The 14,452-nt window shown below is 38.3% G+C and overlaps 1 protein-coding gene across 8 annotated transcripts in view; it reads left to right on the top strand.

Annotated features, from left to right (window-relative positions):
* Window positions 1–14,452, top strand: part of TINAG (tubulointerstitial nephritis antigen) — a 48,628-nt gene that overhangs the window by 12,624 nt on the left and 21,552 nt on the right. For all 8 annotated transcript variants that reach the window (XM_040599358.1, XM_040599355.1, XM_040599357.1 and 5 more), the window contains exons 5-7: window positions 1,662–1,785; window positions 3,921–4,071; window positions 14,119–14,299. In XM_040599358.1, coding sequence (XP_040455292.1) covers window positions 1,662–1,785; window positions 3,921–4,071; window positions 14,119–14,299 — 456 coding nt within the window. The remainder of the gene's footprint in view (window positions 1–1,661; window positions 1,786–3,920; window positions 4,072–14,118; window positions 14,300–14,452) is intronic.

Here is a 14,452-nt window from a genome sequence, read left to right as displayed (position 1 = left end):
GTAGCAAGGTATTCTTTAAAGGAGCTCTTGCTTTCTGTGTGTCATTTGAGGTTGCAAGTCCCATGTATCTAAGAAGCTTTTGAAAAAGCAGACTTGAAAGTGATTAATCAAAATAATGAGATTAATAATTTAGCAAGATTGAAAAGATTACTGGCTTGTTATGAGTGGAGGTAAAACCTTCAAAAGCACTTAAGTGACTTAACGGCTTGCAGTATACCTTAATGGCATTTAGGATTTACTGCCTGCATCTAATGTAGTAAACCTGGAAGCACTTGAGAGTTACTGGGTCTGGGCATATGACAGACTGTATCAATCTGCCTGTTGGTGCTGTATCCCAGCCTAATGTCGAATACAGATTTGAGGTGCAAGCTTCTTTTTTCCTAACCCACTTCTCAACCATGGATTTTCTGTGGGAAATCCAGGTGTACAAGCTGGGTGGAGGCACCTCTGTTTCCCAATGTACCCAACAAAATGATCTGGATACAGCCAAAATGGTAAAGTTCAGTTCCCCAGAGTCCTGAAATAGTTTGAAAGGACTGGCCTCAGATGTTTAAATCACCTCAGGAAAAGGTATGTAGTCTTATAAGTCACATAAACAATTTAGAAATATAGTGCAGCAAGGACACCCAGAATTAGATTAAGTAAAGCAAAGTAAAATAACAGAATGTGAACAGGATAGAGGCCATTGTACTTCAAGGTATGAGCCTACTTGTAGAAAAGAATCATCAGGGAATGTTTTGCTTAGGAACAGATTATCATATTTTGTATATTGTGTTTTTGTCTGGAACAGATCTTATTGCTTGAGACAAACTGATAGACTGGATGGACCAACATTGCAATTTTCTATAGCTATTCCTATTTCCCTATGCAGCTTTAGTAACCATTCCCCAAAGCTCAACAGTAAAAAAAAAAAAAAAAAAAATGGGTCAGTGGTTTTGATATGTTGAACACAGAGCAGATTATTAGCAGTTGTACCAGATGGTTCTTGCATATGCAGATATTTCTGCAAAGCTTAGAGGACATAAATTAAGGCTGAGGGATGAAGACTGCAAAAAAGGCTGTCCAAATGGCTTTAGTTGAGCAGACCATGAATTTTCATTGACTCAACATCAGATTGCACAGTAGAAGAAAAATCACTGCTTTTTTTGTTCTGGAACAAGAATAAGTGCTGGATATTGAAAAACCTCTGCGTGAAAAAATCAGTGATACCCTGTACTGATGCCTCCCCCATGGTAACTAAAATTTCTCGCCTGTAGCCATGTGTCAAGGAGAATAGGATAACAGGTACCTAACTTTGCTGCTATTTGTAGCAGAAGGCTGTTCTTTCAAAAAATGCCAGCTGGATCATAATTAACATGTTTCATAGGGAATTGTTGTGTGAGATAAAAATCAGAGAGAAACTGGCCAGGTTATTCAGGTTGGCAGCTGTGGAGCTCAGCTTTCCAGCTCAGCTAGTGGAGTGCCAGAATGCCCCTGCTCGCGGGGGGCCCACAGCACCTAGCCACAAGGTAACCACTGCAGGGATGCTTGGGAAGCCACAGGTACCAAAACCTTTGGTTTCCTCTGTTTAAGAATTAAGAATTTTAAGAACAAAATTAAGGTAAAATTTAAGAAAAAATTAGGAATAGAAGCATACACAGATCTCCTACATTTTGTTTTAGGGAAACACACTTCCAGAAGAAAAATTTCCTGCATTTTTTGCAGCCACTTATGCATGGCCTGAGTGGATCCATGATCCTCTGGATCAACGAAACTGTGGAGCATCCTGGGCTTTTTCAACTGCAAGTAATAATATTTTTTTTCTCCTTTTAAAAATACCATTGATGTTAGATGTGTGATGAAAATGTGTAAAGATTAGTAATGAATTAATTTCAGCTTGCTGTTCACTTTTTATCAGCAAATTGGAACATTTAAAATTGCTACAGCTTTCTCTCTAAGTTGTGCCAGTCTTAAAAACTCAATCTAAGCTGTGAAGCTTTGCTTTTCATAAGTTTGTGTAATGTAGGGAGATTTTCTGGTGGCAGAAAGTAGAGAATGAGTAGAGTAACTTTTACAAAAATCTGCATTCCTTGCTTGCACAGCTACATGCATGCCTTGAAAGCTTAGAACAGGTAGACTTTTTTTTTAAAATGTATTTATTTATTTGTGCATTTACCATTGTCCCACCCTTACTACTCAAGTAAATTAAACATAATCTTTTCAATAATTTTCTGAGAGGAAAACTCTGAAACTGCTCAGGTGTTTCTTGAACAAAATACTTTCAACTTCTGTAAGCAAAGAAATGTCAGTAATGCAGTTCAATCTCATGCTACAGCCTCTGGTTTTATGAAAAATGGGCACAAGTGTTTGTGTCATTTTCTCCAAAAAAGCTACAGAGATCAGAACGTTCATTTTTCTTAGGCTGAAATATATCTCACTACGTACTGGGTTATGTAAAGATAGAGAATAAAATTATGCAATCAATCTTTATATGACTTGATCTGACCAGTGGATCCTCATGGGTGCAGTCTTCTGCTTCTTTATATCACAGCAGTAAAAGTAAAAGAAGGAAAGGAGTGTTAAAGCCAGTTAACCCCAGCTCCCTGCCAGAGCCAGACTGAACACACTCTGTTACCAATATGTCTTGCCCAGTGTAGTTTTAAAAGAGAAAACCAAGAGAGTTTCTGACAGCTCTCCTGACAGATTACTAGAGAGATGAACAGAGCTCACTGAGGGAAACACTTTCCAGATATTCAGTGTAATTTTTCACTTTCATAAGTGAATCTATTGATTTTTAATTCACGTAATTATTTTCAATGCTAAATATTATAAGGTGCATTCCCATGTTGTTTAGGTTCATCTAGCATTTTACTCTGAATTTTCAGTCCTTCTTTGTAAGATTAATTTTTTCTTATCATGAGTAATTCATATAAGTATTCCAAAACTCTTCAGTAAAAAGCTTTTACACATATGAAAATATTTTTTTTATCATGTGACACCTCACAAAAGCACAAAACACAGTCATTGTTGGCTTCCATCAGCAGCTTCAATCTTCTGAAGTTCACTGAAGTTAATGTTGATTTTGATGGGGCTTTAGATTTCAAGGGATTTGTAAAATTTATTTTCAGGTTCAAAAATGAGGAGCTAATAATAATGAAAATATAATTTAAGCACAGGTAATGACTGGGATTGGGGCTTAAGAATTGTTTCATTGTCATTCTTTAAAGAAAGGAGAAGTGGCTTAATTTAATCTACAACTTAATTAACCTAGTCTGCCTTTAAATCAATGCATAAATATATTAGTACTTAGAATTATGAATATCTGATTGAGTTCAGATATCTAAGGTGTTTATCTCAGAAGAAGAGTTTTGTGTGATAAGGGAAGGGAGTCCAATGAATCCCATATTTACACATTGATACGAGCATTTCCAAATATTCGTTCCAGAAAACAATACGTATTTTCAGTCTTGAATTTTCTTCTTCATAGGACTGTTCATTTTTGCTTTTCTTTTTTTTCTCGAATAAACGAAGCAAAGGTAGAAAAGAAAGAAAAGAGATTATGAGATTAGGCTGCAGAGAGGTGGGGGAGCATTTGCATCTTTTGCTGAAGTCAAGAAGAGATGAATATGCATTTATAAACATAGTAGAGACTATCAGACTAAATTATGTAAATGCTTTATCTGATGTTTAGGAATGTGGGACTTTATGATAAACAGTAAATCTATGGATTTATAATATGACAGCAAAGTTGCTCATGATGCTTTGCAGTTTCACAGTCCTCTCTCAGAAGTCATAGTTTATATCCCTATTGTTTTGTAAAGACAGACATCTGCACAGAGAGAAAATACCGAGGTTGTATTTCAGTCCCTCTTTCACAACAACCAATGTGAAATTGTGAGAAATTATTTGGTTTTGACAATGGAAAATTTATTTCAAAACAGGTGTTGCGGCAGATAGAATAGCAATTCATTCTGAGGGTCAGATCACAGACAACCTTTCTGCTCAGAATTTGATCTCTTGTGATACCAGGAATCAGTATGGATGTAATGGTGGAAGTATTGATGGTGCTTGGAGATATCTGAAAACACATGGGTAAATATTTTATCTATCTGTTTTGATTATTTTAACTTGAACCAGTTGTTCATGTTACAATGTTGCTTGTGTTTCGATGAGGATTTCTGATCTTTCAAAAAAGATGCATTAGCCCTGTCCTAGGTCAGATAACTGTATTACTTCATGAAAACTATCACTCTCCCATTTACACCTTCTTAAATCACCTTCATGAAGCCGAGGAGCTATGAAGTATTCCCAAAGAAATAAATGAAGACTGTTCTGAATGAGGGCTCAGTGAGAAAACTCTGCAACCACCTAGCTCCCATTTAAGTCTCATTACATCTAGATGTCATTAGCTGTAATGCAACTGAGGGAAATTATAGCCTCTCTAACAGCAAGACAAGAAAGGATTTTTTTTTTATATCAAAGGCAATACTGTAAGTGGACTCAAAACTTCTATGGTTCTTGGTTTACAGGCTCTTCATGTTAAACAGCCTTGAGTAAGCAGCCAGTTGCATGAGGCAACATTTTGAAATATTCAAAAGGATCAAACGTTATCTTTCTATAAAGGAAATTGTAATCATCCCATCCCAAACTTGTGCCAGAATTCAACGCTGTAGCAAGGACTATACCTAGATCCTTCTTCCTTCAGGTCAGACTAAGCAACCGTAACAGCTCTCACACTCCATGTGAATAGCTAGAGTCTTTTTTTTTTTTTTTTGAAAAATTACACATAGTAATTTATAGAATCACAGAATAATTTAGGTTGGAATGAACTTTTGGAGGTCACCTAGTCCAATGTTCTGCTCAAAGCATGACTAACTCTGAAATTAGACCAGGCTGGCTGGGCCGTGTTCCCAGTCAAATTTTGAATAGCTCCAAGGATGGAAGTTCTACAACCTTTCTTGTGGCAGGTTATTTTGTCTGACCACTCTTGTGGTCAAATATTTTTTGTTCTTATACCTAATCAGCATTTTCCTTGGTACATATTGTGACTGGTACTTCTCAAATTTTCATCGTACATCTCCAAGAAGAGTCTTGTCCTGTCTCCTCTGTGACCTCTCCTTATGTAGTTGAAGACAGTAATGAGACTCTCTGTTAGCTTTCTCTTCTCTGGGCTGAACAAATCCAGCTGCCTCAGCCCCTCCTTGCATATCATTTGCTTCAGCCTCATAAGTGCCTTCCACTGGGCTTGCTCTGTTTGTCAGTGTCTTTACTGGGGATCCCATAACTGAACACAGTACTCCAAAAGTAACCCCCCTAAGTGACGATTTAAGGGGAATAATCACTTTTCGCAATGTCTTGGCTATATTCTTGCTCACACAACCCAATATTGATTGTCCATGTTTGCTGAGAGGGCCTACTGCTGGCCCACAATCAACTTTCTGTTCATCAGGACCCTAGGTCCTTTGCTATGAAAATGCTTTCTACACAGGCAGTGACCTGCCAGTATTGCTGCATGGGCAGCTCTGGCTGAGAGGCAGGATTTGGCTTCTGCCTTTGTTGATTTTTGTGAGTTTTCTGTCAGCCTGTTAAAGTTGCTGTGAATGGCAGCCCCGCACACTAACCACTCCCCATCAGTCTGGCATCCTCCACAAATTTCCTAAGGACCCCTTATGTCCCACTTCCAGATTGCTAATAGACATGCAAAAGTGTTGCAGCTGTGTTGACTCCTGAGAAATGCCACTAGTAAACAGACACCAGTCACTTTGATCTGTCGACTTTTCAGCATGCCAGTCCAGTTCAGTTACTGACCTTGTAAGCAACTTATTTAGTCCAATAAACAAGAAAAACACCACAGGAGACAATGCTGAAAACCTTCCTAAAGTCAAGGTAAATTATATCTACTGCTTTTCTTTCTCTTCATTTCATCATGGTCAGACCATCTCATCATGGTAAGGCATAATTTGCCATGATAAATCTGTGCTGCCTGTTCCCAGACAACTCCTTGAACTTCATGTGCCTGGAAATAGCTTCCAGGAGAGTTTGCAATAACCAGATTTTATATATGGTATAATTACATTCTGCTATTTCTTATATTATCAGAAAAAAAAAAATACTTCCTATTCCATACCAATATCTATTTCCTCTCTCACTTTCATACACTGTCATCCCTTACTTTGTCTTTGATATACCCAATATTGACAGACAGAGAGATCTCAGGTGTGCTGGCTGTCAACATTTAAATTTAGTTAAAAACCGACCAACCAAACCATGGAAAAAACAAAAGAATGTCAGTTGTGATGCATCAGATGTCATTGACATGGCAGCCTGGGGGTACAGGTGAAGACCAAAGCGCTGTCATTCACATGGACACAGTATACAAAGTGATCATTCTGCTTTCTTCACATGTATCAAAGTATTCCTGATCTGACAAGGATTTTGTATTGTTATGGGGAGAGTTTATATCAAGTGTTCCTCTGTCTTTCTGTCTCAGGGTTTAAGTACTAAACTGGTTTTGATCTAGATTTTGAGTGGGACACCGTTTAGGTAAGTGGTTAGTGGGCAGTAATGGATTCCATCCAGCAAATGTCCATCAGCAGCTCACGGGAGTAAAGGCGAAGGCTTCATTCATGAAAAAAATGAAAGTTATAGCTTAACATTTGTAGCAACTTTTCTGTAACTAGAAGAACAGGCTTCTTTTAATCAGTAGCTCATGCTGCTAAGAGAGTAAATACAATTCTTTCTCACTGAACTGATTGCTTGCCTACCTATGTTAAGGACAGGAGCACAAGAATTAATGGTGTAGATAAGAGATCCATTTTAATGTGTAATATCCACAACAGCTGAAGCAAGTTATTTTTAGAGGAAAAACCCTAAAGAATGCAGCAATAGGACAACTTCCTAGTCTTCTGTTCCCTCTGACTGTATTCCCTGTATACGCACACCTGTCATGTGAAGGGCAGGAGGGGAGATTTTCTCAACCACTGGTGTTTGATCTATCAGCACCCCAGGAAAGCCAAGACCCTTGTGCCTGACCAGTCTGTCAGTGTCCTGCCATAGGGACCCTTCGCTGAACAGTCCTGCTGGACTGGAGGGCAATTTGACTGACTTGTTCAGGGAAACACACCAACAGCACAAGGGGGACTCCTCAGCGGGTCTTCTCACTTTATTTGAATACGTTACCCACTGCCAGCCACTGCAAGCACTCACGAAGGATTAACGCTATCAGTTTCTAGAATAGCACTCTTTATTCTGCCACAATTTTATATTAATAATGTTTGAAGATTGCTGGTGATAAATACACTGGCTGTAAAGCACGCTTTAGATGCTATATCTAGGAACAGCTAACACATGTTAGTTATAGAAAACAGATTCTTACTCACTAGGCGTTCCTATGGGCAAGCAGGCAGGTTCAGCCTGCCGACTGTCCCAGGAGTCTTCCCTAACTTCTCCCCTCATCTGTCCGCCTTTTACACTTCATAGTATGTTATATATTCATTTATCATACATAGGATTGGTTACAAGTTTCTCATTTTTGATGCAAATTAGTATGCATCCTCGGAAAGCACTGCTGAGGTTCTCTACACATGCTCCTCAAGTGAGGATGTGCCCTCTTTTGGGGGTGTTATTTGAGTTGGAGGTGGTGATCTCCCACTACCACTATTATCTTTATCTTCTTTTCAACTAATTTTCTGTTGATGTCAGTGGATTGGCAACATCTTATCATCCTGTTTCCTCTCATAGCTAGAACTTTCCTTGTTTGGAGGCTTCTTTCTGTGTAACTTAGATAACGGTGGTGTTTTCACTGTCTGTTCTTTGTTTCTTATCATTCCCAAGTCTGACTACCTTGATTAGAAGTCCCTCAATTCATAACAACTTTAGAGTGGGTCAGATTCACTTAGCTTTGTGAACACTGAGTCAGACTTGGGTAATCTGGGAGTTTAGACAACAATGCCCCCCACCCCTGTCCGGATTTACTTCAGTCCAGGACTAGTCCATTTCCATCGGGTTTAGGTGGAGCTTGAGTGACTCTAGTCATACATATTGTTATTAACTGTTATAGTGTGCCCAGTGAGGTGTAGTAGTACCTTGGAGGCAGGTAACTCTGAGAGAGGTGTGTGCCAGTATCGCAATGAGATTATTTCATCTGAGGAAAGTCATTTCGCCTCAATGGTTGACTCAGGCACGGACATCTAGTGGATCCTTCATGTGACAGCTGGTATGCAGCTTATCTGCTGTGTGGTGCCATCAAGTTCCCGTTCCTGCAGGGAGCACAACAGAGCATGGCTGCTGTGTTTCCACTCCGCTCCATCTTCTGTCATTCCTACCAGCATGTGCTGAGCTGGCAGGATGTGTTGCTTAGGGAACTGTGGTGATGTAGATTCCGTGCATGCCAACCATCCTGAAGGTGATAGCTGCATTTTACCCTAAAAAGATTGCTGTAATACTATGCTTCTATTAGGACCCAATTTTCTTTATTTCCCCCTCCTCATGCTGGTTTCCCTATACCACCATGAGCCCATAATAATAAGATTCTTCCTGCACCAGAAAGCTGCATTTTTATTTTTTTTTTATCTGAAGCAGTGTAGTCAGTGACCCAGCCTGTTCTGCAGAGGTGGTTTAAGTATACAAGAGTTAACTTATTTCTATAAGGAAAGCAAGGCAGACTGAAGCTGTATGAGGCACTTCATTTTCACCCTAGCTGTACCCAGCCAGGACCTCGTGCTGGTGTGAATGCAGTAGCGACAAGATTGCTCCCTGCCTGACCGCAGAGTACCAGTGTGAAAGTGGTGTGCAGGGCAGTCTTTCTGACTGGTATAAGCCTGGAAGCATACTGACAGGTCACCCCAGCTCACCAGAGCACACCTGTGAACTTGTGTTGACTCCTAAATACTTGCATTATTGCTCAGTCACCTGAGATGCCTCATGGTATTCACCAGCCTCTTGCAGCTGACTGAGTAAAGGACCTGCAGAGTAGGTGTGAGAACCATCACAAATTTTTGGAGACTAGCTAGATCCCCAATAAATCTCTGCAGTTCAACACTATTTTCTTAGTCATTTTAAGCTTTCTGGTCCCCATGGAGCCAGCTCCAACATGTACAACATCATTATGCTCTCACAGACCTTTTCCTGCTACCCATTCTTACTCTCCGTCATTTGATTCACCATCAAAGCACCACACACAAAAATATCTCTACATACTTGTTTTTATAAACAACATTTCTAAATCCTGAATTTCTTTCCTGAAATTCAAATGATATTTCAAATTCTGTTCCAACAGTTCCAGACACAAAGAAACACCTTAAGGAAAATATCTGTGAGGTCAGATCCTGGAGGAACACAGGAATGGCTATGCTGAGTCTGAGAAAGGGTCTCTGACAGTGGCCAAGAGCAAATAGTATATAAAAAAATCAATTAAAATTTTTGATTCACTGGACTGATTATTTAATAACTGTTTTTAGCTTAAACTCTTTACCTTTGACAATGAAAAACTGGAAATTTATGGAATAGGAGTCTGAAGTGTCTTTTGAATGAGACCTATTTATAGTGCTTGTCTCCTCATGCTTTCAGATTACTTTTATTTTATGAACCGGTATATTGCAATCATTTTTTTCATTATCTCCACACTCTGCAATAGGGAGAAAGCATATTGATCTTCTGTGTGGGCTTGTAAATTTTCACAGCATGTGTTTAATGCTGTTTTAAATCTTCTGGTTTTCTGATTTCTGAAGTAGGCTTATCTCAGGTTTTTGATAGATTTTCAGGAAAATAGAGTACTGGCCTAAACTATCCCCAAATAAGTCAATGGAGGACTTTCATAAAGCTCAGTGAGGTTAGACTAGTGCTGAGACCTGACTTTTCAGAATCACTGAGCACCCAATTAACAGTGAAACCTGTTATGAGCTGAATCACTGTTTAACTCTTACTGACTCTCTCTCTTCCTCCATTCATTAAAGAATAAATCTGTATTCTATTTCTAATTATTATTAATTTTAGGCATTTCAGCTACAAGCCATAATTTGGGAGGAATCAGTGTGGTTTGAAAACATTTATTTTATCTGCTGAGGGAACTTAAAATCTTATAATCTTTAAGAATGAAGAAGAAACGTTTTATTTCCAAGTAGTAAAAATGTTATAAACACTTGAAAGTAAATACTGCTTCTAATCAGAGCTTATTCCAACTTCTATGTTGGGCTCTTAGCAGTTGCAGGGTATGAAAAGAATATTATTGTTACTAGTTTTGACCAACTTGCTAATAATATAATCTAATGGTTTAGATTATGTTCTCATCTCACAAACCTATAAATACAATATAAACACAAAAGTTTTCATTGAACACATAAACATGACATCAGACGAATTCTTCCAAGAACGTATGAACACGTCACAGATTTCACTGCTTCTCACTAGATGCTGCTTGCTTCTAGTAGTATTTTTGAATACTTGTATGTAAATGTGCACGTAAACACACATCTATTTCTTTTTTTCTTTTGTGACTCTTCTGGCAAGGTCTTCTTCAAATGTTTTTAATGTTTACTGTTGTGCTGGTGCTTCAGCACATACAAGCTTATGTTTAGCAAAAAGCTGTTAAAATATGTTAATTGTGAGTGCAGAAACTGTGGTTAGTGAAAAGATTCAAAAGTGACTGTTGGTTCAGAATGAGTCAACACGTCTGGGTTACCACACAGCTCCCAGTGTGCCAGTGTGGCATTTGGTGCTTCACTTCTTTTGCCACAGAAGTAAGACCCATCCATTCAGAACCTGTGGTAACTTCAGTGGAACAATCCAACTGAAAGGCGGGGGAAAAAAATCCCTACCCCAGGAATGAATTTCTCCTCTGTTGTATCCCTCCAAGGCATTTCTAAGTCCACCTGGGGAACAGGTATTCTACCATTCCTTACACTGGCTTTCAATCATTTACTCCTTGCCTGCTTATGCTAGATCATGCTCTGAGGACTGTATTTGCTCCACCTTTCCTGCCTTGCAGGCCTGATTGCACTAAGCGGCAATCCTTTATTTCTTTTGGAAATCTGTGATCAGTGGTGACTAGAATGATTATGTATATAAAGACAGATAAATTTTATAAACATTATATATGTATACAGACATAATCAAAAAATTTGCTTCACCTGGCAATAGAAACAAAGCATAATAAATTTTAAAATTAGTAACAACAACCCCTGTATATTTGGACCAAATACTTACCATTCCCCGTTGGAAATCTGGGAATCCAGAATACCTTCAGACATTCAGAAGGGTTTAAAAGGGTTTGCCAGTGAGTAGACTGAGGACCTAAGCAATGGCAGCCTAAAAACCTTGGATGGAGGATCCCTTTTCATGCAGGCAGAACTATTGCTTTTTGCAGCTTCTGGGTGTGCTGGTGTAGTTTGGGCAGAAAGAATTTGGTAAGCAAAAAGACATTCTTCTCGGGGTCCATTTTTCTACCATGTTAAATGCTAGTGTCTTATTCAAAGTAGTTGAAGCACGTATGTGCTTATCTTATAAAAATCCTAAGTATACATAGGCAAACGTAACTATCCTCAATATTGTGTGGAAATACAGTTTTCAGTTTTTCAGATTCAGAAAGTACAGTACAATTGGCAAGCTACTTGAATACACATACTATTTATAGGGCTGCCTATTTTAAAATATTCTGCTTCACTGAACTATTTAATTATGCTCTTTAAAAGAAACCCTTTCATAGTCCTCCATGGCATAATCACAGAAATGTTTATATTGCTTCGGAAACATCTAGGAGTATACTGTAGAAAACTAAGAGGTCCCAGGATCTCACAGAAAGGATAAAATAATAAGTGGAAGATTCAGTGTGCCTTTATTTGGGTATTTCAGATTGTTAGCAAGTGCATTTTAAATATATGTTTTGTTTCCTTCACTTTATTGAAATAAAAAGGATTCAGTTAGTCAAACAGTCAAAATGGCTGTGCAATTCAGGATAAGTTGCTTGAAAGAAACAAACACTGCATGAAGCAGCAGTTCATTTGATGTATTGCCAAGGTAAAGAATTAGAACCTCTCCTTACCTTTCCTTGAAACCATGTCTTATTTTCATTGTCCCTCTACATTCTTGGGTGCAACGAGGGCTCTTAAATTGTGCTTCAAAGCTTATTTGATTTAGCACTCTGGAGATTTTCAAATCCAAAATTAACATGGATTTAAGTCTCAGGCGAGTTATCACAGCTCCTCCAAGATCACTCCTCTGAACACATCAGTGTCAAATGCTTTTGAGTCTTTGAAGCCTGCAACTCGAAACATGTCAGACAGATGAAGGTTTTTTTTGTTATTCCAAGAGTTCTCTTTGTTTCATTCAAAGCAATAAATATGATTCATATATTTGATATTGCACATTTCCCCCATGATTCTTTTCATAGATGGATTTTTGTGGTTTTGAAATCTGGTAGAATAGAAGCTGCCCAGTGATTACTTGACGTAGTATTTTTAAATTAACGTATTTGTAGAATATAGAATTTAATTTACAAGTGTGAAAAATGAGTCATATTTCTTTTAGATAAATTCCAAAACCCTGAAGTAAAAAGTTTTAATGCAATTTTATAATAAGGGGTGAGAAAAATGTAACTGCTGTATCTGTGAGTGAAAGCTCTCTTAGCATCTAGGAAACGCCTTGAGATAGATGCTTTGCTACAAAATTGCCAGGATGTTTTCAGGAGATGTAGAGACCAGACACATACCCATGTGATATCATGGCACAATCTGTCATTTTAGTTTCCTTGAGTGTCTCATTGCTATCAATAACCGGGACCTGACAGAATCCTTGTGGCCTGAGCGCCCTGGGAGAGTCCCCAGCCTTTTGCACACACTGGAAGCCACTTAACAAGTCACAAAGTTTGTCTTTGTCCTTCGGTCCACATTCACTTCCAGGCATAAACCTATCTTTCCTTTAAGGAAAGAATAGTCTAAATGTTACTTCAAAAGAGAAAAGCTGTAAAATCACAGTGAGTCCCACCTTTCTGGTACTTACCTGATCTCACCTTACCTGTTCTATGTTATATATTTTGTCAGTGTTTCAATCTGGACAAAGTCCTTCCTGACAGCATCACTCCAGATAATTTATTATTTTTATTTCCCTTTGTGAATTAAGATGGAGGAACCCAGTCACCAGCCCCTGTCTAAATACTTTCCCTAGTACTGGTCTGTGGTTGCATTGGTCACTAACTTACCAAAAGCTCCGCGCTTAACATCTTCTGAGGCTATGTTCTCACTTGTAGCTATCTCCCATGGATTCTAGTAGTAGAGGTTCAGTTAAGGGGGTACACTCCTTCCAGAAGCTTGTTGGTAGTACCAATTAAGCTATTGGCATTAATCAATAAGGGTTATACCTGTCTTGAGAAGAAGCACCACATTTACTCATATGTAAACAGGAAACCAATTATTTGTACCCAAAACTTTAAAAACAAATACAGGAATTTTAATCACAACAAATGCTCACAGAAATGGGAGAAACTATTCTCTTTATATTGTCAGGAAAAATGAAAGGTCAGAGACTTTTTAGCTGAAGGAAATAAGAAGACCTGTAGCTTTTCACCAGCATTCTTTTAGAAAATGTAGATAAAACTAGAAAATGCTTTATTTCCCTTACATTTTTTTCTGCTGCAAATATGCCCATTTCAGAAGACATTTTTGCTAAATGGATCCTGTTGACAACATTGGTAATTTATTGATCTTATTCAATGTGAATTTTAATGCATCATTAATGAGATGGATGTACTAGGTGACAAGTGTTAAAACATTTTCTACCCTACCTCTCTAGAGAAGGGCGGGGAGAGGACTACTGCAACTGAAACTTAATCATAAACATAGTGCCTACAAATTGAAGCAAACACCTTCTAGCTGAAGACATGAGACATTCACACCTTTGAAGATGGAGGGACTCTGTAAATATGACAGTTGTAAAATATTTAAAAGCTTGAAATAGAACTGCAAAAATGTTTAAGCAAGCTAACACATAGGTGTGGTGCTTGGAGACATGGTTTGGTGATGGGCTTGGCAGTTCTGGGTTAATGGTTGGACCTGAAGATCTTAAAAGTCTCTTCCAACCTAAATGATTCTATGATTCTATAATTCCATGATTCTTATCAACTTTTAAATTTTTTTAATATCTGAACAGGGTTGTATCCTATGCTTGTTATCCATCATTTTGGAACAATCACCTGGAGCTATCAGGTGCAAATCGCTGTTATGTGTCAAGTGAATATGGAAAAAACTATACAAATGGACCATGTCCCAATGCTTTAGAAGAATCCAATCGGTTATACCGGTGTGCATCTCACTACAGGGTCTCCTCAAAAGTAAGTTCATGTTGTTGTTCATCCATTGTCTCATCTACTTTTCTGCTTTGGGGCTTGAAAATTATCTGGCATATGGAAATATGTTCACTTCACTTGAAGACTAGAGCTGTGCATTTTCCTTTATATGCCCTTGTATTTCCAGAAGAGTTTAAA

Source organism: Falco naumanni, chromosome 6 (genome assembly GCF_017639655.2).
Source record: "Falco naumanni isolate bFalNau1 chromosome 6, bFalNau1.pat, whole genome shotgun sequence".
NCBI classification, from domain to species: Eukaryota; Metazoa; Chordata; class Aves; order Falconiformes; family Falconidae; genus Falco; species Falco naumanni.
The sequence above is the reverse complement of the archived record's forward strand: the minus strand, read 5'-3'. Positions and strand labels throughout refer to the sequence as shown.